Source organism: Sardina pilchardus, chromosome 11 (genome assembly GCF_963854185.1).
Source record: "Sardina pilchardus chromosome 11, fSarPil1.1, whole genome shotgun sequence".
Taxonomy (NCBI): Eukaryota; Metazoa; Chordata; class Actinopteri; order Clupeiformes; family Clupeidae; genus Sardina; species Sardina pilchardus.
In genome coordinates, this window is record NC_085004.1 from 2,191,664 (window position 1) to 2,213,385 (window position 21,722).

Consider the following 21,722-nt stretch of genomic DNA (forward strand, 5'->3'; position numbering starts at 1 on the left):
CTACACAAATGAAAAATGGTTTGAATTGCATTTAGGTCAATGAGAATGAAACCAGCTAAGAGGCTAACTGAAATAAAACCATGCCAATCTTTTGGGTATGTGTTGATGTGGGGTTATTTTAATTCCAAAGGCCAAGGGGACTTTATCAGAGTGCATAGTGTCCTGGATAGGCCTACATGAAATAACTGGAATTTAATAAAACAAATTAAAAAAAAACTGCTAGCCTCTATGGGAATTTTAACACATGGGTTAACGTAGGCGTTCCAAAACTTGTATTTATTTACAATACATTAGTCATTCACAAAGAAAATGTATGTCCATAAAGGTTGAACATGTTCTAATTCTGTAATTTAAAACATAAAGATCCAAAAGATGATTTTTTAATTCTCAACTTTAGCATGGGTTCCAGTACTTTTGGAGGGGACTGTATGTCATTGGAAGTAACATAATCTCACAACAAGTATCGTCATCACTTGGTATGGGAAATAGCCTACTGCAGTGCCTTAGTGGTGCGATCTGCCAAACGTACCATCAGAGCACCTCTTCCTACCCTGCAGGATAGATACAAGAAAAGAGTAGCCTATGTATCAAGCCCTAAGTATCGTAAAGGATTCCTCACATCCTGACCATGGGCTTTTCAAAACACTGAGGTCAGACAAACGTCTCTGCTCCCACCATCATGATTCTTATGTTCCAGACACACATAAATATACCCTACACTATATTACCAAAAGTATTGGGTCACTTGCCATGACTTGCATATGACATCCCATTATTAATCCATAGGGTGTAATATGAAGTCAGTCCACTCTTTGCCGCTATAACAGCTTCAAATCTTCTGGGAAGGCTCTCCACAAGGTTTAGGTGTTCATGGGAATTTTTGACCATTCTTCCAGAGGTGCATTTGTGAGGTCACACACTGATGGTGGACGAGGAGTCTCCACTCTAATTCATCCCAAAGGTGTTCAGTTGGATTGCGTTCAGGACTCTGTGCAGACCAGTCAAGTTCATCCACACCAAACTCTGTCATCCATGTCTTTATGGACCTTGCTTTGTGCACTGCAGAGTATGTTGGAACAGGAAGGGGACATCCCAGAACTGGGCTTGGCCCCTTAGATCCAGTGAAAGGAACTTGGAATGCTTCAGCATTAACCAAAAGATTTTGGACGATTTCATGCTTCCAACTTTGTGGGAACGGTTTGGGGATGGCCACTTCCTGTTCCAACAAATACGCTTCTGGAAGAATGGTCAAAAAATCCCACAAGCAGTTGAAACTGTTATAGCTGCAAAGGGTGGACCAACGTCATATTAAACCCTATGGATTAAGAATGGGATGTCACTTAATTTCACATGTGGCAAGTGATCCCAATACTTTTGGCAATATAGTGTATATTCCTACTGGCATGCTTCCAGTGACATTAAAGCCTGAAATATGCAGATATGACTTTGAAAAGGAAGGATAGGTGGCCATTACAATGAGCTTATTCACTAGTTCAACACAGGTAACCACTTCTGCATAGTTTCATGGGGAGCTGAAATGTATGTAAATGTATGTAATGTAGTGATTTTTTTGTTATTAAATATAAGGCAACAAAAAAGAGACAAAGTGAGAAAAACAATAAAGGTTAAAAAAAATGGAAGGCGTAACTGTGCGTTCAGACCAAGAGCGACCAAAGCTGCAAAATCGCCGGAAGTAATTGACTTTGAATGGGGACGAGCGACTACAGCGTCAAATCTTGGGCGACCAGAGCAACCAAAAAAAGTAAAAAACAGTTTAACTTTATGCAAATTAGCAAATTTCGCTTCGTCTGCGAAACGCTGACAACCAATCGGAATGCAGGCGTGCTTAGCTTGTGTGGATGTCATAAACGAAATTGAACGTTCAAATCTATCATGTCATGAGCGACTTGGGCGACAGAATTTCTTTTAGCCGCTGCATTTTACCGGCGTCAAAAGTGTCGAAAGGAAGGGGGTGGGAAACATGGGGATTGTTGCAGTATCCAAGCCTGTGTGTGCATGGTTAAAATTATGAAGTGTGAAACAGTTTAGGCTACAAAACCAATATTTCCTTCCAAGCAACTAACTTCTCAATTTCTTTTTAAAGTGCATCAGATTGATTTGGGTTTGAAGTACTGCCACATGTGCCTAGAACCTGTGTGTGGCCTGCTTGGCATGTGACTGAGGGGTTAATGTGATCAAACTCTGTTGAATGTTCTTATTTGACTGAAATGGGCTGATGGTTACATTATGGCTATTTTTGGAATGTGTTCCAGCTTTTGATATGTCAGGGCATAACGACCAAGCAAATTGATAAATTGATTAGCCTAGCTTTTTGAGCTGTTATGTGGGGTTTTTTTCAGTTATTCACACACTGCTTGATTAAAGTCACTGTTGCAATGACCTGTGAATGAATTCGAGACAATTTACCCTATATTATTTGTGTACATTTATGCAAAAATGTATGGGGAAAATACCATGTCTCTGCATGTAATATTGAAACTTATTCACTTTTTCATTGGCCTATGTACTTACCTTGTGACACTGAATTTCTGTCTTAATGGTGTTCTAGGCTTGTCATGCAGAGATTAGGCTAAGCCTAGAAGCATTTATAACAACTTCGTTAGTGTCAGAAAGTAATTTCATTGCTCCAAAGAACACGGTAAGGGTGCATGCTGTGGTCAGGGGTTTTCTTAAATGTATTGTGCAGTCTCAAGAATAGCCAATCCAGGTTTCCGACCTCAAACAAACAAGTTGAAGCTTCAGCATCTTACAGCACACTCTCTTGAGCACTTTTGCCAGGATTTTGCATCAGCATTTTCAAAAACAAAACCTCCATCCTCGTTGTGAAAACAGGTCATCTCACCTAATTGTTCCAAGGTGTAAGCAGCTTTTGCAACACATACCCCTTTAAGATCCTGTCAAAATGAAGAAAAGAGAACTGACATAATATTGTATAAAAGAAAAAATCTTAAATTAAACCCTTAGTCCTATTTTCAACAAACCGTTCAAGATAATTATGATGCATCAAACTGAGACGGGTGGATTTGCCGGTCTTCTCAAGAAAGTCCAATGTGAGCCCAAGTTTTTCCTGACAGAGATGAACACAGCTCTGCACCTGCTGGAAAACACTGTCACATATGCGGGGAGGAGTCATTTTGAAAATGGACAAATAAACATTGAGAGGAGAACACATTTCCTGTAAGCCACTGCTTGTAGTAACTGTGAGTATGTGACAGGAATATTATGACAGTGTGTGTTTCTATGATTGAAACATAAAAGCAGATTGTCTAACAAATGGTCATTAGACAGAAAGGGAGGAGTATTGTTGGGGGGGGGTTGTGTGTGCGTGTACGTGTGTGTATGTGTGTGTCTGAGAGAGAGAGAGAAAGAGAGTCTGTGTGTGTGTGTGTGTGTGCTTCCGCCGACAGAGAGAGACGGAATGATAATGAAGATGAGGCAGCCAGTGAGAAGCGCCGGGACTCTCGGAAAAGAGGCAGAGGCTGGGATTTCTGACCTTAAGACATCTGTGACTGGTGAGCCGGGCTGTGCAACATGCCACGAAAACAGTGTCTTTCATTCCCCCGACTAGCCTTTTCAAGAATCTAAGGACTGACCGCACAATTGAAGTGGAGGGGTGGGGGGGTAGTCTCCTGCAATTAACTGAGAGGGCTTATGGAGAAATCAATACAGCCTCCAGTATTCTCCTAACAAAATATTGCCACATCTCAGCAGAATCACAAGCAACAGGTTTGTGAAGATTAAGTCGAAATGAAGGTGAGTGCCATTCAATTCCCCTCTCTGCTTTTTCTTGTTCTGCCTTCTTTTTTGAACACATTTCTCATCTGTAAACATAGCATCTGTCTCTTGTCTCCCCTGCCGCCACCACCACCACCTGCTGCTCCTCGTAGCCTGTGGCTTCCACAGTGCGGCTCTCTCCGATTCCTCTCTGCCTCTGAGGGAGTCAGGATTCATTCATTATGTCTCTTCATATCATTTTCCGTCATCATGCATCCTCTCGTCCACGTGCCTCCCGTTCTGGCGTAATGACACCGCCGCAATCTGAGTCTGAGTGCCGCTCGCCAGCAACAGGTACGAAGAGCTTTTCCTCTTTCTCCTGATGATACCAAAAGCTATCCGTAGTGGGCATTTTCGGTGACAAGGGTAATAAGGAACCGGGAGACATTCCAGTTGGATTGGAGCCACATTTGACATTTGAGGATATTGAATGGAATACACACATTGCAGACTTCTGTGTTGTTGCGGTTCACTGTCTGTCCTGTTGAGCTATTTGTGTTTCCTTTGAGTGTGCTCTCTATTTTTGACAAATGTGCAACCAGTTTTCTTGAGTGCTTAAAGATTATACAGTACAGTAAAACCTTTGCCGCAATACCATGGGTAAAGGGGCAAGGTTGATGATGTTTGATTAGATATTCACAAATCATTGTGTAATTTTTGTCGTGCCAAGTACATTATCCTTACTCAACTGTACCTTGCTGATAACATTTCAAGGTTCATGCTTATGATTTTATAATGGATTAGTAATGATCAAATTGTTATCTCCCATCTGCCTTTATGTCTGAGGTTACAAAACCATTTTTGTAAAAAAAAATTCTAAAAATACATACCAGTGGCATTACAACATCACCATGACCACAGTAGTTGAATCCCTCTCTGTGTTTCTCTCTCAGGGTAATATGCAGGCTATCCTGTCTAGCCTGATCTCCACCACAGGAAGATGAGCAGCCACTACAACCATTCTCTGGCGGCGATCAGTGGGAATGACAGTATTGCTCATTCTCTGACACTGGAGCAAAAGACGGCTTTTGCATTTGTGGGCATGCTCCTGGTGTTTTTGGGTCTTCTCATAGTGAGATGCTTCAGGATTCTGCTGGACCCTTACAGCAGCATGCCGTCCTCTAACTGGGGAGACGGACTGGAAGGCTTGGAAAAAGGGACCTTTGAATATGCCCTGACATGAGCCAACGCCCCTCCCCGTTGATTCTTACCAATGCCACTCCGAGGGCCTCTCACTCCTCCAGAATAGCCTTGCCAAGCAGCTTTGCCACCAAATATGCTGGGGTGTGAAAGCGTGACTCCTGGATATGTACTGAGTTCAGTAATCGTCATCAGGCACTTTTGTTATGGTTTGGCGCAAGCATCTTGTCACCTCACTGTCCTTTTGGAGCCTGACAGTTGTTGTTGCCGGAGGTGCCACAGAATACAATGATGGAAAACAGAGAGGAAGTCTCAGGGAATTAAAGACTGGCTCTTTGAAGATGAGTTGAAGATTTTGGACATGGACTTCAGAGATTTGCACATGTGGTTGACCTGTTTTGCACCCAGTGGCAGATAAGGGTTTATGTCTATATGTTTTGTAAGCATTCCAAGTGCAATCTTATCTTGTGACGTTCTACACACCTTTCTTCCAGGTAGCTGCTGTATTTAGTGAAGATCTGGATCATGAAAGCATTTGTGGTGTCTCATTGTTTTGTATGTTACAGCCTGACAGATAGTGATAGTGAAGTATAGATGTAGCACTGTTGAACACTTTGTCTTACTATGTGAAATTGAAGCAAAAAAAAAAATGGTGTCCAAGTTACTTGTGAGTATATGGTGATTGGGAAAAATCATTAGAATATAAAGAAATATCTCAGACATAAGGAAGGGTATGGAATTTTCCTGAGATTTTATTAGCTGTTTTTCTGAATTGCATTATTGTCTATTGTTAATTCAGACAGAATTTTTTATTATTAATTCAGAAATAAATAGCTGTATTTTTCTGAATTAAAGAGATATCAACCTAACAAATTCAGAGAAACACCAAGATACAAATGTTAACGGCATCACTCAGAGCTCATCTTTTCAAAAAATCAGATTGTGAGATGTCTCATCGAAGATGCTCTGTCATCTCTCTGTATGCTTAAAAGACAGACAGAGACTGCACGGGAGAGAAAGACAAATCTGTCACTGTCACACCAAAAGAAAAGGTCACTTCAATTATGAAGGATGTCGATCAGCCTTTTTCAATTCAACCTGAGCCTCGTCTCCAGTGGGAGTGGGGGTACAGGGGGCCTTCATATAGATTATTATATGATCAAATATGGAACATCTCAGCACCTGTGGGGTAGCAGGTCCAAAGTCAGCACCACTCTACCAATTGCTTGTGTTGACACCTGCAGCCCGGCCCTTTACTCTACTGTGGTCCAAAGTGTACAGTGAAACTCTCTGATGTTTCTTGTGCTGTGCGTTTGCCTTACTGTGACCTTATATGGGGTTATGTGCCTTCATGACTTAAATGACCGTTAGATTAGTAGATAGCTAACTGCTATGAAGTGCTGTGTAATATATGTGTATGTGACACATAATGAAGTGCTGCTCCTTGCTCTCCACATCTGTGGTTTTCAGTACTCAGCTGATTTGTGGACATCTTGTGGAATAAAGCAACTTCTTGATTTCAACTGCTGCATGGCCCTTGTTTTTTCAATGACAGTAAGATATGACGCTGACGATGACGATGGCGATGTCTGCCTAAAACAGAGTGGAAAAATTCAATCCACAAGAGCCGATGCAACACTTGTGGAAGTAGCATGTGATAAGATGTGTCATAAACGAGCAATTCACCGCAACATGCTGTTGGAACACAAATAAAATCCATTACCCAACTCTTTTGGAGACAGGCAAATTTAAAAAATACATCCAGCCACATGTTTTCCTCCATGCCACCCCTGCACCTCTCTCTCTCTCTCTCTCTCTCTCTCTCTCTGTCTGATACTCCCATCCATTGCCTAAGCCACAGGGTAGACTCTGCCTCTGCTGCCTGCTCAGACAGCAGTGTGCCGCCAGACTGGCTGATAACAAAGTGCCTCCGAGAGCCTTCAGCTGGGTCTTGTCAGTCACAGGGCGTCCCCCCGCAGCTACCGCTCACCGTCTGGCTTCCTGCAGCACCCATCAGAACGTACCCCCCCCCCCCCCCCCCCCCCCCCCCCCCCCCGCATGAGGAACAATTATCACCATCCCTCCACCTGAGTGCAAATTAATGGTGCGATGTGACGGTCGAGTCACATGGGAGATCTGTTTGTAGGTATACGGATTGTGGTGGACACTAAAATTGCTCAATGATTAGGAGTTGAACTGTGGACTTCTGTGCGCCTCACCTTTCTTGTAATATAATTACTGGATCCTCTCCCCTGGAGTCATTGTGACCTTGCCCTCTGTTCCTATTAAAAAAAACATTCTGTATCCTGCTTTCCTCTCATAACAATTCGTCGTTTTGTAACATGTACTGTAATTAAATCAATGCTGGTCTACAACAAAGCATGAATACCTGTTGAAATATCTATTTGAATCTATGCAATTGATAATTGATAAAGCACTAAGTTCTTCATGTGTTTCCACAGTATATTGCAGCACAATCAGTGATCATAACTTATCCATATTATGTGACAGTCACAGATGTAACAAGGAGGTCAGTTGGAGGACATTGGAAATGTTTGCTGTATTCATTAGGAAATAATGGACTGGGAGAGTTGGGGTCATTTGGTAATAAGGAAGCATTCTGGCAGTAGCCCTTTACAAAGAAGCAGAAAGGTCATGACTTGAAGAGAAATGCCTTAAGCATGTTCTCAGTGTATGTGGCTTCACATTAACTTTTGTCAAAAGCTAATACTCCATGTGACTTACCAGTTATTTAATTTCTGTTCAATTGTTTTTTCATGAGTTATGCTTTTTTTATTTCAAAAAGCATTAATCATTTAACGAGGAAAAGCCAAACATCATTACATAACCACAAATCAGAAATTAAAGGTGTAATAATATGACTGGCTATTATTCGTCCAGATGCAGTTGCCAAAAATCAATTTTATTAGCTGCGAATAGTTGATTGTGTCTAAACATTGGACTTTCTACGGGGTTTACAGTTGTAGGCAATAGGTATAGCCAGATTGACACCACACTCTTAAAACAAATGTGTTGGAAACAATACAAACTGTGTTGTTATGGTATATTATGTTGTCCCTACCTGGATGCATTTATGTGTTGAAAACAGCAAAAAGTTATGTTGTTATGCTGTTGAATGTTGTATTCGTTTTAAGAGTGCAGCCAAGATTGATGCATAGACAAGATAATCATCTTTCATTCATTCATTCATTCATTCATTCATTCATTCATTTCTTTTAATCTAAATTCTACTCAAGCTTTTGTTTGTAAGGAATGTCAGGAATAAAGCAGAGCCATATACATCTATATGGCTCTTGCATAAAGCAGCCTGAGTCATAAGATGCATTACCTTGGTTGTTGTCAGATGGAAATTCCATGACAAATAACAGAGTGTAACTGTGAATAAACATTATTTGCTGATCACTGACAAAAATCAATGAGATGATGATACTCTATCTACCTTTATGTATGAATGCTACATGTCAAAATCTAAAAAACAAAACCCATAAGCAAATAGCTTAAATATCTGAATAATCACATCTATCCTTAATGTTGAGTTGCATGGAAAATACCGGTTCTGACTGGTGTTGCAATTGATCAATAAAAGTGTTTCCTTCAAAAATACTTACACGTGAGTGTTAATCAGTCACTTGGTGATTCATTGGCACTGGCACCTTGTCGAAAGCCCATGTAAAATACAGGTAATAAAATCTGAAACAGCAGGACAAAATGTGCCTTCCCACATGCACTTCAGACAATAGTATTAATAATCGATACGTCCAAGTGCGGTTGTAAGTGTCCTTATCTTTTCTTGGCCTTAATGGCCCAGTTAATTTTTAATCTACTGCTGTGTGTCCTCTTCGATGGAGCAAGGACGTTTTTGACACCCTTTGCACAAGTCTTTAAGGGTAGATCCTATGGTTTAGCCAATGGCTTTGGCTCACTGAGGGAATGTGAGATAGACAGGGTATATAAAGAGATGGCAAAGGGTCACTGCTACCTGTTTGAAGACTGCATGAGGAATAAAGCTTGACCTGATTGCACCTACACCATGTTGTTGATGAGCTAAACAACATACTGCTATATTTTGGAGAAAAGACCATATTTAAGGTAGATTTGTTGTACCTTGAAACTGAACATTTCCGAACAATACCTGTTTGAGGCTTCTATACCTCTTTTTGGTGTATTTTTGCACACTGACTGACTGACACGAAACAAGGGTGACCATTTGAAGATTCCAAATGGAGAATCCGGCCTTCGAGCCTCCGCAATATGAGGAAACTGAGCACAGAGATATCAGGCCGTCGGTGATTAGTGCCTTTGGCCATGACACACTGGACCGCGTGCCCAACATTGACTTCTATCGCAACGCTGGCAGTGTCAGTGGTCACCGAGCTGTTCGGCCCTCTCTGCAGGAGCTCCACGAAGTCTTCCAAAAGGTAGGCTTCGCTCACACTCTCACTCGGATGCACCATCACAGAAGGCAGTTAGAGATCGATGGAAAATAAATCTCAGTTGTTTGAGCTCTGGTCTTGGGCAGGGGAACACTTACAAAGCAGCGAGGTATTTATGGCCCATTAAGGGGTTTGCTTGTTTGCACTGTCCATGGAGGACGATGGATTTGCAATAAGGTAACAGCTCACACAGAATCTTATTACTTTGTTATGAAATGATATAAAAGCAGCCTAATTGAAATAGAATGATGAAACCACAGGGGGAACTACTTCATTGGTCAAACTCACTCAGACAAACAGCAGCATTGAGATAAAAAAGACACAGACAAAATATTGAGCCTGTGATAAATAACCCTGTTATTGTCATCACAAACTCAAAACTTGAGTAATTGTGTGTGTGTGTGTGTGTGTGTGTGTGTGTGTGTGTGTGTGTCTGTGTGTCTGTGTGTGTGTGTGTGTGTGTGTGTGTGTGTGTGTGTGTGTGTGTGTGTGTGTGTGCGTGTGTGTGTGTGTGTGAGAGGGTAAAATGGGATCTAGTAAAATGTTGGACATCTGAATATTCCCGTCTGTGTGCTTGGTGGCAGTAAAACACAGAACACCTCTGTGTGATTGATGGGCAATTGTTATGTGAAAGGTGTGAGGAAATTTATAATCATTCATGAACAATCATTCCCCCAAGGATAATCACTCATTCATTAACTCAAAATAGCCAGATGAACGCAAACAAGGACCAACAATGTGTTCTAAATCACTAGGCACAACGCTCACTGGAGACGCTTGTGATTTTTATCTTGTGCATTAACAACTTGAGGAGTCTCCTAAAGCTGAAGTTATGTTTTCACTGGTCCCCATTGCAGATGTGACTGTGAAGGACAAAATTACACTATCACAGACAAAATATTACTCTTCATTACTGAGCCGTACAACATCCAATAACTTCTAAATTCATTCTCTTGGGTAGAAAACAATATATTTTGTACACTAGTTTGTCTTACTACATATTGACATCTGAAGCCAAAAGCTCAAACAACTTAGATAAAACAAGATAGGCTACAACTGCTACACACAATGTTTTATATTATACGTCTTACTGTTCCTCTATTCCGTTCCATGATTATATTTAACAGTTCAACAACTAGCTGCATACTGTAGTTATTACAGTTGTACAATGTAGTTAGCACATTATTGCAATGCATTGAAACATGTGTTGTATTAACAGTGTGAAATTATTTTATTCCTATCTGTTAAGAATGGAGAGCTTGATATCCCTGACACAGTGGATGATACCGAAGGGAGTATCGATACACCTGATGATGATGCTGAGATGGCTATGCCACCCGCCAAAGATGGCGGTGTTAAATTTGGCTGGATAAAAGGTGTCTTGGTGAGTTGAATGAGAGTACATTGGGATGGAACCATTTGTTTCTGAGTAATAGTAGCTTGAAAGCTGAGCTTCATGTGCTTGAACAGTCAAACTAGAAATAATGATTAAACCCATCTTAATTATTGAACCTAATTAAAAGATATAAGTTATCTTAACTCAATTGTTTCGAGTCATTCTGAAAAATTACTCAAATTACCTTTTGCTAAAAACATTGGCTGCACTGAAATACTGATGCAATGTTGGACAGGTATTTATAGTGAACGCAAGTTGTTCTGTTTTCAAATCAGTTGTATATACTGTCAGAAGGAGACAAGATTAAAAACAATAATTCTGTGCTGTTATTTCTCCAGGTGAGATGCATGTTAAACATCTGGGGAGTCATGCTGTTCATCCGCCTGTCGTGGGTGTTTGGACAAGCTGGAGCAGGTGCGTCCCTTCCGTCTGTGCTGTTCATATTTCTTCCCTCCCGTCTTAAATGACCCTTCACGAAATCACTTCAACCCACCCGCCTCCACCCCCCCCATAAAATAACACTCATCAATTTCTGGTGAGCTTGCCCTCTCAGCTGAAAGACACTTGCAAGTGTATTAGTAAAGGATCCGATTTTTTTTTTTTTCTGGTACCCCATGCTGTGACAATAGCGAGCTAATGACATGTGAAGTACAGTGCGGATCACTCCTGATTGGCTTTAGGGGAGTGAGAGCGTAGCTAATAGGGAGAGTCCCTGTGATGACGGGGGCTGGGCTGGGGTGGAGTGGACACAGAGGGGCGCGTCCGATCCTGGGGAGAGGGGTTGTGTACACAGCGAGATGAGTTACCAGAGGAACAGGGGATCAGAGTGGGGATATGCGACGGGACGAACAGCGGGGGCCACAGCTCAGCATTACTATTTGCTTTCCCAGTCGTCCTTCAGCTGGAGGTCAAATAACAGGAGGTGTGTGCAGCTCTTGTAATTCCAATTGAAATGGCAGGGGGCCACTTGGTGAGGGCGAGTGTCCGACGGACCATTAGGATGCTCATTAGTCCCTGACACAAGCTGGTCTTCTGGGTCCCAAAGTCCCCCTGCACTCTACTTATGCGCACTGTCCTGCCTGCACACTGTACATTCCTGGTGGACAGAAGGGTTCAAATGTTCTTTATGGAGCATGACTAATGATAGTCATGGCCTGGAGGCTCTACATAGAAAACTTGCAAGTTGCTTTGAATTAAGTTAGAATCCAAGCCCCAGGGCACAGTTAGTGCTTGAAAGTGGGTACTTGAGAGTCACCGTAGCGTTACTTTACTTTTGAAGGTGTTAGAGGTGAGTTTAGATGGCGGTGAAATGATTTCATTAGGTGTCTGTTGTGATCGGCTGCTGGCACTCACTCTAAACACATTTGCGACAGCAAGGTTTTCTAACACAGCGTTCATTCGCACATAGTTCATTCTTGCTCTGGTTCTGTTTCAGGTTTGGGTGTGGCGGTTATCCTCTTGAGTATGGTGGTGACCGTCGTCACTTGTCTGTCCATGTCTGCCATCTGCACCAATGGAGTGGTCAGAGGAGGTGAATGGATTTAACACACACCACAGCTTATAAGAATCTTAACACCTTGTCCTATTGTGATATCTGGTTAGAAATAGACATTTTAAAAAGAAATAGTCTGATGTGCTATGAGATGGCCAACAGACAATATCATATGTTTCCTGCCTTGGTGGTATTCTAATACATTTTACAATAAATGAATTTTCCAGGAGGGGCATACTACCTGATCTCCCGCAGCTTAGGACCAGAGTTCGGAGGTTCCATAGGTCTCATCTTTGCCTTTGCCAATGCTGTGGCTGTGGCCATGTATGTGGTGGGATTTGCAGAGACTCTTGTGGACCTTCTCGAGGTGGGTGTTATTGTCAGGAATAATGTGCTCTATACACAAGCTCACTTGAAGTCGGCCAACCAGTGTCCTGTTTGCTGACAGCGCTATCAACAAGCACCTGCAAGCCCACAGAATGAACATGACTTACTGTTTGTACTAACCGTTACCTACATGGGTTATCCACAGGACAACGATCTTCTTATGACGGGCGCAGTAGTGAACGACATCAGGATTGTTGGCTGCATCACTGTAGTGGTGCTTTTGGGGATTTGTCTCATAGGAATGGAGTGGGAGGCCAAAGTAAGTGAAAAGCATCTCTTAGACAGGTGTTTTTTTTACAGTTTCTAATATGGAATAATACGATTAAAAAACGTTGTAAAAATTCATAAAGGCAGAGTCATGTCATGTTGTTTTTTAATGTTTTTGCTTTCTTCTTGTTTAGGCTCAGATTGTTCTTCTGATCATCTTGCTCGTGGCCATTGTCAATGTTTTTGTTGGGACATTCATTCCTGCCACTCAGAGCAAAAAAGAGCAAGGCTTTTTCAATTACCATTGTAAGGATGATATAGTAACACACAGATATTGTGATGAAATGAAATATTTTAAATGCAAAACATTTACAATACCATACCATAGAGTGTAAAACAAAAGTAAATCTTACTCATTTTTACCTCTCTTGCCCACAGTGTCTATTCTCTCAGAAAACTTCACGCCTGATTTTCGAGAGGGAGAGACCTTCTTTTCTGTCTTTGCCATCTTCTTCCCAGCAGCCACTGGGATCTTGGCAGGAGCAAACATTTCTGGGGATTTAAAGGTATGAAAAAATATTTCCCAAGAATACTTGTTGACTGAACAAGCTTCATGAGTTTGAAACTGATAAGACAATTCAGCTCAGTTGACCGTCAGTTACTTTACTAGCTTGACAGATTTATTTGAGTTGTTTAAAGATCAACATTCTATAACATTAGGTTTCACATTACTGTGTGATATAAAATGATATTTAGTCTGTTTAGAGTCCTCCAAATAATGCTTATAATCCTCTCTTATTTTTCCAGAATCCTAATTCTGCTCTTCCCAAAGGAACACTGTTGGCCATTTTTATCACAGGTGTAACATACCTTGCTGTGGCCCTTTGTGTGGGTAAGTGTTTCTCATCATCATATAAAATAAAATGGTACAACATCTATCATTTCCCTCCTCACATACTGTACTGTATGTAATGCAGCATTTGCAAGAGCTATACCTGAAGACAAATTACTAGCAGCAACTTTCTTTAATTCCACTCTGAGTCAGGCATCTCTATTAAAATTGACATCTTTTTAATGGATTAGTATTTTACACACAACTTTACTTCACCTCAGACTTCTCTAGCCTGACTGTCCCTCTTAAAGATCAATAAACACGGAGGCACATAAAAACCCCAATCAGAAACCTGGCCTCGTGCCATCTTTGGGCCAACAGTTATTTGGTATACACAACTTTCTAAAAATCAATGATACTCTAACACTGCCAAGTACCAACCAGGATGTTTTCTATATGAAGGCATACAAATGACTAGATGTACCGCAAAGCGATACACAATATGACCGCCGCTCAGTCTTGCACATTCTCTCCGCAAATATCAATCACGCCTTTGTTTCCATCGCCTACTCCATCCCCTATTGCAACTTTTATGTATAAATGAGTGTGTGCATGTGTGTGCTTGCTTTTGTGTATGAGTGCTTCTCTGTCTATGAGTGTGTGTGTGTGTGTGTGTGTGTGTCTGCTTGTGTGTGTGTTTTATGTGTCTATCTGTATATGTTCACTGTGTTCTCTGCCGTCACTGTCACTCCAATATCAGATCACACACACACACACGCAGGCACACACTCACACACACACACACACACACGCGCGCGCGAGTGCACACACACACATACGCAGGCACACACTCACACACACGCGCACATACACACACACACACACACACACACACACACACACACACATACACACACAGATACACCCACACAGAGAGAGAAAGAGAGAACACACACAGAATACACACAGATAACACAGAATACACAGACACAGAGAGAGAGAGAAAGAAAGAGAACACACACAGAATACACACAGAACATGCACATACACACATATGCACACATGCAAACACACACACGGGCACACAGAAACGCACCCATACACACACACACACACACACACACACACACACAGGCTATAGTACATCACACACACACTCACTTCTCAGCTCCGGTGGTCTCACAAAACTTGCTCAAAGATGTGTGTGTGTGTGTGTGTGTGTGTGTGTGTGTGTGTGTGTGCACTGTGCATCTGTGTGTGTTTGTGTGTGTGTGTGAGGTGTGTGTGTGTGTACTGTGCATCTGTGTGTGTGTGTGTGTGTGTGTGTGTGTGTGTGTGTGTGTGTGTGTGGGTGGGTGTGGGTGTGTGTGTGCATGCGTGTGGGCGTGTTTGTGCATGTGTTTGTGTAATTTGTTATGTACATGTGTGTGCTGGTGCGTGTGTGTGTAGCCATGTGTCTGTGTGTGTATTTATGTGTGTGTGTGTGTGTGTGTGTATGTGCCTGTGCTTGCCTGTGTTTGTGTGTGTGTGTGTGTGTGTGTGTGTGTTCCTGCATGTGTGTGTGTGTGTGTGTGTGTGTGTGTGTGTGTGTGTATGACCGTAGCATCCAGCACCCAGAGCAACCTTTCTCTTTTAAAACATATATATTTGGAAACTAGTTCATTAAAGGTTTCTAATGGTGTCACTTATATGTTTCTAGGACAAAAACTAGCAGAGATTGAGATGTGTGTTTGGAACAGTTTTTCAAATCCCAAGCGGGGGATTTAGACTCCAGAGGGTTAATACCACCATCTACAGGCCGATGGGTATACAGTCCTGAATGTAAACATACAGTGCATCCATTTATTTTATAGCCCATGCAATTCCACAAAACTTGGCATATTCCCAGGGGGTGTCAGGTTAATCATACACATGAAATTTGGTGCAGTTCATAACATCTCATCTGAAGATAGAGGCAATTAAAGCAATATTGCATTGCTAGCTACGCTAGCGGCGGTCATAATTAGGGGATTGTAAAATAGGGTATCATAGGAGACCATTTTGTTTTTATCCAGAAGCTTTGACCAGTATTACAAAAAATGTTTCATCCAATCCGTGTTGCTATGATAATAATTCATAGTGATGTTGTCATCAAATATTTACCATTTTGTGTTAGCTTAAACAGACATTGTAAAATCTCGAATTAATTAAATTTTCTTATCTCATTTATTCAGTGGCAACTACTGTTCGTGATGCAACTGGCAGTATTAATAGTAGCATCACTGCAGGAACACCCTGCGACTTTAATGCGGCATGTGAGCTTGGATATGACTTTTCAGTTTGTGCAACAACAAAATGTCCTTATGGGTTGATGAACAACTTCCAGGTAATGGCTGGATGACAATCAGTGGATGTAATGTATTTGTAATACATTTATTTGTCACTCAGAAACTATGACACTTTTACAAACCCTTACTCTTACACACAGGTCATGACCATGGTGTCAGGATTTGGGCCCCTCATCATTGCCGGGACCTTCTCAGCCACTCTCTCCTCAGCTCTAGCCTCTCTTGTCAGTGCACCCAAAGTCTTTCAGGTGTGTCAATGTCGGACATCTCTATATGCAAGACATAACCAAATCAATGAGTAGATTCTGCAATATAACATTCTTTGGTTTATAGGTCTGAAGCATTCCCTGAGTAAACTTGCACTGTATTTTTTTGCAGGCATTGTGCAAAGACAAGATCTACAAAGGCCTGGGAATCTTTGCCAAAGGATATGGCAAAAACAATGAGCCTATTCCGGGCTACGCACTCACCTTCGTCATTGCTGTTGCGTTCATTTTAATAGGTGCTTGATCATGATATTTGATTATTTTATATATATTTATATTATGCTATATAATTTGATTATGAAATATTTCATATTTGATCACGATAATATCATGGCCACCACTCTGAATGATTTTTGTATCTGTGATCTGTGAAATTTTTCATTGCAATGCAACAATGATGGAAAATAATTTATCTGATCTGATGTTGACATGAGACTTACAATGTGTGTGTATATTTCCTATTTTTCAGGTGATCTAAATGTAATTGCTCCCATTATATCCAACTTCTTCCTGGCGTCCTATGCTCTCATTAACTTCTCCTGCTTCCATGCCTCCTATGCCAAGTCACCAGGTACGTTCTGTCTTCATCCTCGGACTAAAAAGTCAAATACAAATTAAATTTAAATGTGGCATCGGTCAGTCTGTTCTATTCTCAACATAATGTCTCTGCTTCAAATGTACCACTTCCCCTGACAGGATGGAGGCCTGCCTATAAATTTTACAATATGTGGTTGTCCCTGTTCGGAGCTCTGCTGTGCTGTGTTGTGATGTTTGTCATTAACTGGTGGGCAGCACTGCTGACATATTTCATAGAAATCATCCTCTACGTCTATGTGACTGTCAAGAAGCCAGGTAATAGAACAACCTTCTATTCTCTTTCTATCTACCATCTATCTATAAAGCATCCAGCATCACCATTCATATAATCTATTCCTGATGATGGAGCTAAAGTAGGTTTTCTCTCTCACAGATGTCAACTGGGGCTCGTCGACTCAGGCTGTCACATTTGTCAGCGCGGTGAATAATGCTCTTTCATTGTCCGGTGTGGATGACCATGTAAAGAACTTCAGGTGAGCACAAACAGGATGTTATCCTCCCAGGATCACTGATCACAAGTGCATGCATTTATCTAATGTCACCCATTTCTACATCCTCAGACCTCAGTGCTTAGTGTTCACTGGATCTCCAAAGAACAGGCCTGCCCTCCTAGATTTAGCCCATTCCTTCACGAAGATCTACGGACTCTGCATTACATGTGAAGTATTTGAGGTGAGATATCTTTTTGGGTCTGCACAGTATTTATTCCTCTAGTGACTAAATGCAGATATCCTGTACAAGAGAGGTAGACATGCTGCTGCCTAATGGCGATGGCCTCACGCTGGCTCTTCTCAATGATCACCAGGGGTCACGTGTTGAGACGCAACAGGAAATAGCTGAGAGCGTGGACAGTAACCTTGCGTGGATCAAGTCTAAGAAGCGCAAGGCATTCTATGCTCCAGTGGCAGGCAGCAGCTTAAGAGAGGGAGCTAACACTTTACTACAGGTGAGTGCCACGATAAGAAAGCTGCAAAGTTAATGACAAATCCAAATCACGCATCCTTATGGCCCTATTATCAACGATCTGATAAGGGTTCTTTATATAGGATTTTCAAACAGATGCAGTGTTGTCTTTAATCTCTCAGTAACTAAAAGCTGACCATAAATATTGTCCTTGTGTCCCTCCTCAGGCTGCTGGGCTTGGCCGTCTAAAACCTAACACTGTGGTTCTGGGATTCAAGAAAGACTGGAGAACGGCTAGCAACGAGGATGTGAATAACTATGTTGGCATAATCCAGTGAGTCCCTCTACCAGTCTATTCACCTAACTTTAGTAAAGCACACTGAGAATGACTGAATGACCACTTTGCAGAAAGTCAATTTCACATTGATGATTGTGTACTTTTTTTCAGCGACTCTTTTGACTTGGAGTATGGAAATGTGATGTTGAGGGTCAGCGAGGGACTTGACATTTCCGTCCTCCTCAAGCATAATGGTAAGCCCAAGCCAGAGTAGTGGTGATCTTCATAGTTTGGGGTGAAATCACAGCTTGAAGCCACACATAGGACAGAAGATTTTGTACACAAATGGATTTGAGGGTTTAAGGAAATGACCTGGCCCAGTCCTAATTATAAATTAACTCTTGATAATCAATATTGTGTGGCTCATAAAGAAACTTCCCCAGATAAAAATCTATATCAGAGACACATTAAACAATAAAACAAAGGTCAGTTATCATGACAAAAACAGCCACGGGGCTATCACCAAAAATAACCTTTTAACCTAACCTTAGCTTGGACATAAAACAGTTCAACAAAGAGATTTGTTGCATGCATGGTGAAATGAAAAGCGAGTGTAAAATGATTATATAAAAGTGCACTGTCAAATATTAACATGACCTATCACAGACAGGAAAAATACATTAAATCTCTGTTTGTGCATCCACAGACGGAGGGACTCACCAGGAACAGAATGGCAAGGATAAAGGCAAAATATCCAAGAGATCCAAAAGAGTATCAGAGCAAGTGCTTACAACACGAGGTAACACACACACACACACACACACACACACACACACACACACACACACACACACACACACACACACACACACACACACACACACACACACACACACAGACACACACAATTAGTAGATCCTTTCTGCCACCATAAATAATAGAAATGGATCATTTGTTTTAAGAAAAGGTCAGTGATAAAGTAATCCAATAATGTAGTCATTTTCATTCTAGGTGCATCCTTTTTTTTTTTAAGCTGGCAGAAAGTCCAGGGTCCTAAATCTCTCCTATGACCATAGACCATGAAACATAGAATATTCAATTTTTGCAATGATTGGAGTGCCAAGCAAAATATATATTTTTTCCATCATATCATTATTGTGCTGCTATGGTTTCCTGCAATCAAACTTCAGTTTTAGTTGGTGGTATTAACATTGCTCTAAAACTTCCTTATTTTGCCCACAGTATCTGTGAATGTTCCACAGTCTACTGAGGACGCAAGGGCAAACCAGGCACTGATGCATGCAAGCAACCAGTTCAAAAAGAAAGTCGGCAAAGGCACCATTGATGTGTGGTGGTTGTTTGATGATGGAGGTAACTACAAATAATGTTGTACTAAATAAAAAACGTATTATTAGAACTCAGATCATTTCATTGATCCAAATGATACTAAGCTAAACATTCGAGTAACGTAAATTCAGTTGCAACGTGACAGCTTCCATGCCGAGTCTTGTCTCTCAATGAGAACTGGTGCTTTTCATTTACAAGACTTGATGAAATCTGTGACAGATGCTGACATGGGCTGTCTTTCCTCAGACAGGACCTACTGTCAACGCGTTGACACTTTTTGTGTGGGTGGGCGTGTGGTTGGGGTCCTGTGGGTGTTGCCCACGTAATGAATGTTTTCACTGTGACAGGTCTGACCCTGCTGCTCCCCCACATCCTCACTACCCGAAAGAAATTCAAGGACTGCAAGTTGAGAATCTTCATTGCTGGTCTGCCTGGCCGAATCCAGCAAGACAAAGACGAGTAAGGGGTCACCAAATACAGACCATCTGGACACATCCCCAGTGAAATGATACATATGACCAGACAAGAAGTCGATTTTAGCAGTTGTGACTCCAGCATCAAAAATGAGAGATGCACAATTTTGACACTGTGCAAAAGTAAATATTCATAAATGATCTGTCACCTTTTGTTCTCTAGGATGGTGCTACTCCTCAAGAAATTCAGGATTAAATGTGATGACATCCATGTCATTCCTGACATGAATGCCAGACCAACCTCTGCCAGGTAAATTGATTGGGGATATTTGGGTCATATCAGATATTGAATGTTATTGTTCAGAAAAACGGAATTTCCAATAATAGAGAATACTGTACATAATGTGTTATTAATGAATATTTATGTTCCTACTGCCAGTTTGAAGGCATTTGATGACATGATTGCACCATTCCGTCTGAATGAGGGATCCAATGGCACTGCCCAAGCAGAAGCTCAGAAAAAGGAGAGCCCATGGAAGATCACAGATACTGAACTGGAGACATTTGAGGAGAAGGTAAAGACACGTTAAAAACAAGTCTTCAAAAATTGCTCCAAATGTATATATGAGATCGACGCATGATTATGTCACTCTTACACAATAGGAAAATAAGTAATGTGTCATTTACACAAAATGACAGAGTGCTCTGTGCTTCATTTCTTTACAGACAAATCTTCAAATCCGCCTGAACGAACTCCTTCAAGAGAAATCCAGCACAGCCAAACTCATCATTGTGTAAGTGCGCTGAAATTTCTTTGAAAATAAAACAGAATGTCATTTTCTAATAGACTGCAGTTTAAAGAAAGACCATTTAAAACTCTGATTTCACTGATAGCCAGTGACTAAATAACAATCTCTTGCAGGAGCTTGCCCATTGCTCGTAAGGGATCTATCTCTGACCACCTGTACATGGCCTGGCTGGACATCCTAACAAAGAACCTACCACCAACTCTGATGATCAGAGGAAACCACAAGAGTGTGTTGACCTTTTACTCTTAAACTGACAATAAAATGCCATTCCGTTGTACAAAACAAAAAAGGTGCGCACACACACTACGGAATGGATTGGAGTTACATGCAGCAGTTACGCTGCCCTCTTCTGGATTTGTTAATATCCGCTCTCCCGTTGTAAAAGTGCGCATGGTAGTTAGGTGACAGATGATGATAAAGACATTAATACAATATTAATGGATTTTAAAAGCAACCATGTAAGCTAAAGGTCTGGTTAAGGCCTACAGTGAGGGTAGATGAAATGCAAATAATGACACTGTAAAAAAAGAAGGCTAATTCTTATGTCTCATACAAGGATGAGCATATCTTAAGACATATATTTAAATTAATTCCTTGGACAGCTGTACATTTTGGGGAAAATATCTGCTAGCCTTTATTATTGTATTAGCAAAAATAATTGATATAGCTTGTTATTTCCTTGTTTCTGTTTTATGCCTGTGATATTTGGATGCTTTCCTGTATAGTGTATTTAACCTTGTGTTGCTTTTGTTGTAATTTCTGGGAATAAATAAAAGATATAAAAAAAAAGGACAGTTTCTTCTCCTTTTACAGTGGCTTTGACTACATGGTGATTAAATAGTCCAAGTAAACAAAAATAATCAGTTCTTGTACAAAACAAAAAAGGTGCGCACACACACTACGGAATGGATTGGAGTTACATGCAGCAGTTACGCTGCCCTCTTCTGGAATTGTTAGTATCCACTCTCCCGTTGTAAAAGTGTGCATGTAGTTAGGTGACAGATGATGATAAAGACATTAATACAATATTAATGGATTTTAAAAGCAACCATGTAAGCTAAAGGTCTGGTTAAGGCCTAC

At 41.1% G+C, this 21,722-nt stretch overlaps 1 protein-coding gene across 1 annotated transcript; it reads left to right on the forward strand.

Moving 5' to 3' along the window:
- The first annotated feature begins 8,959 nt into the window (after window positions 1-8,959).
- Window positions 8,960-21,422, forward strand: slc12a1 (solute carrier family 12 member 1). The gene is made up of 26 exons (XM_062548858.1): window positions 8,960-9,374; window positions 10,639-10,773; window positions 11,124-11,199; window positions 12,221-12,316; window positions 12,505-12,644; window positions 12,810-12,923; window positions 13,066-13,177; window positions 13,310-13,437; window positions 13,679-13,763; window positions 15,917-16,068; window positions 16,171-16,278; window positions 16,409-16,532; window positions 16,766-16,867; window positions 16,993-17,148; window positions 17,267-17,366; window positions 17,454-17,565; window positions 17,699-17,839; window positions 18,024-18,130; window positions 18,245-18,327; window positions 18,780-18,872; window positions 19,316-19,444; window positions 19,768-19,879; window positions 20,057-20,143; window positions 20,273-20,408; window positions 20,560-20,627; window positions 20,756-21,422. Exons 1-26 carry the CDS (start codon window positions 9,177-9,179, stop codon window positions 20,889-20,891), a joined length of 3,030 nt encoding a protein of 1,009 aa, XP_062404842.1. The 5' UTR covers window positions 8,960-9,176; the 3' UTR covers window positions 20,892-21,422.
- The last annotated feature ends 300 nt before the right edge of the window (window positions 21,423-21,722 follow it).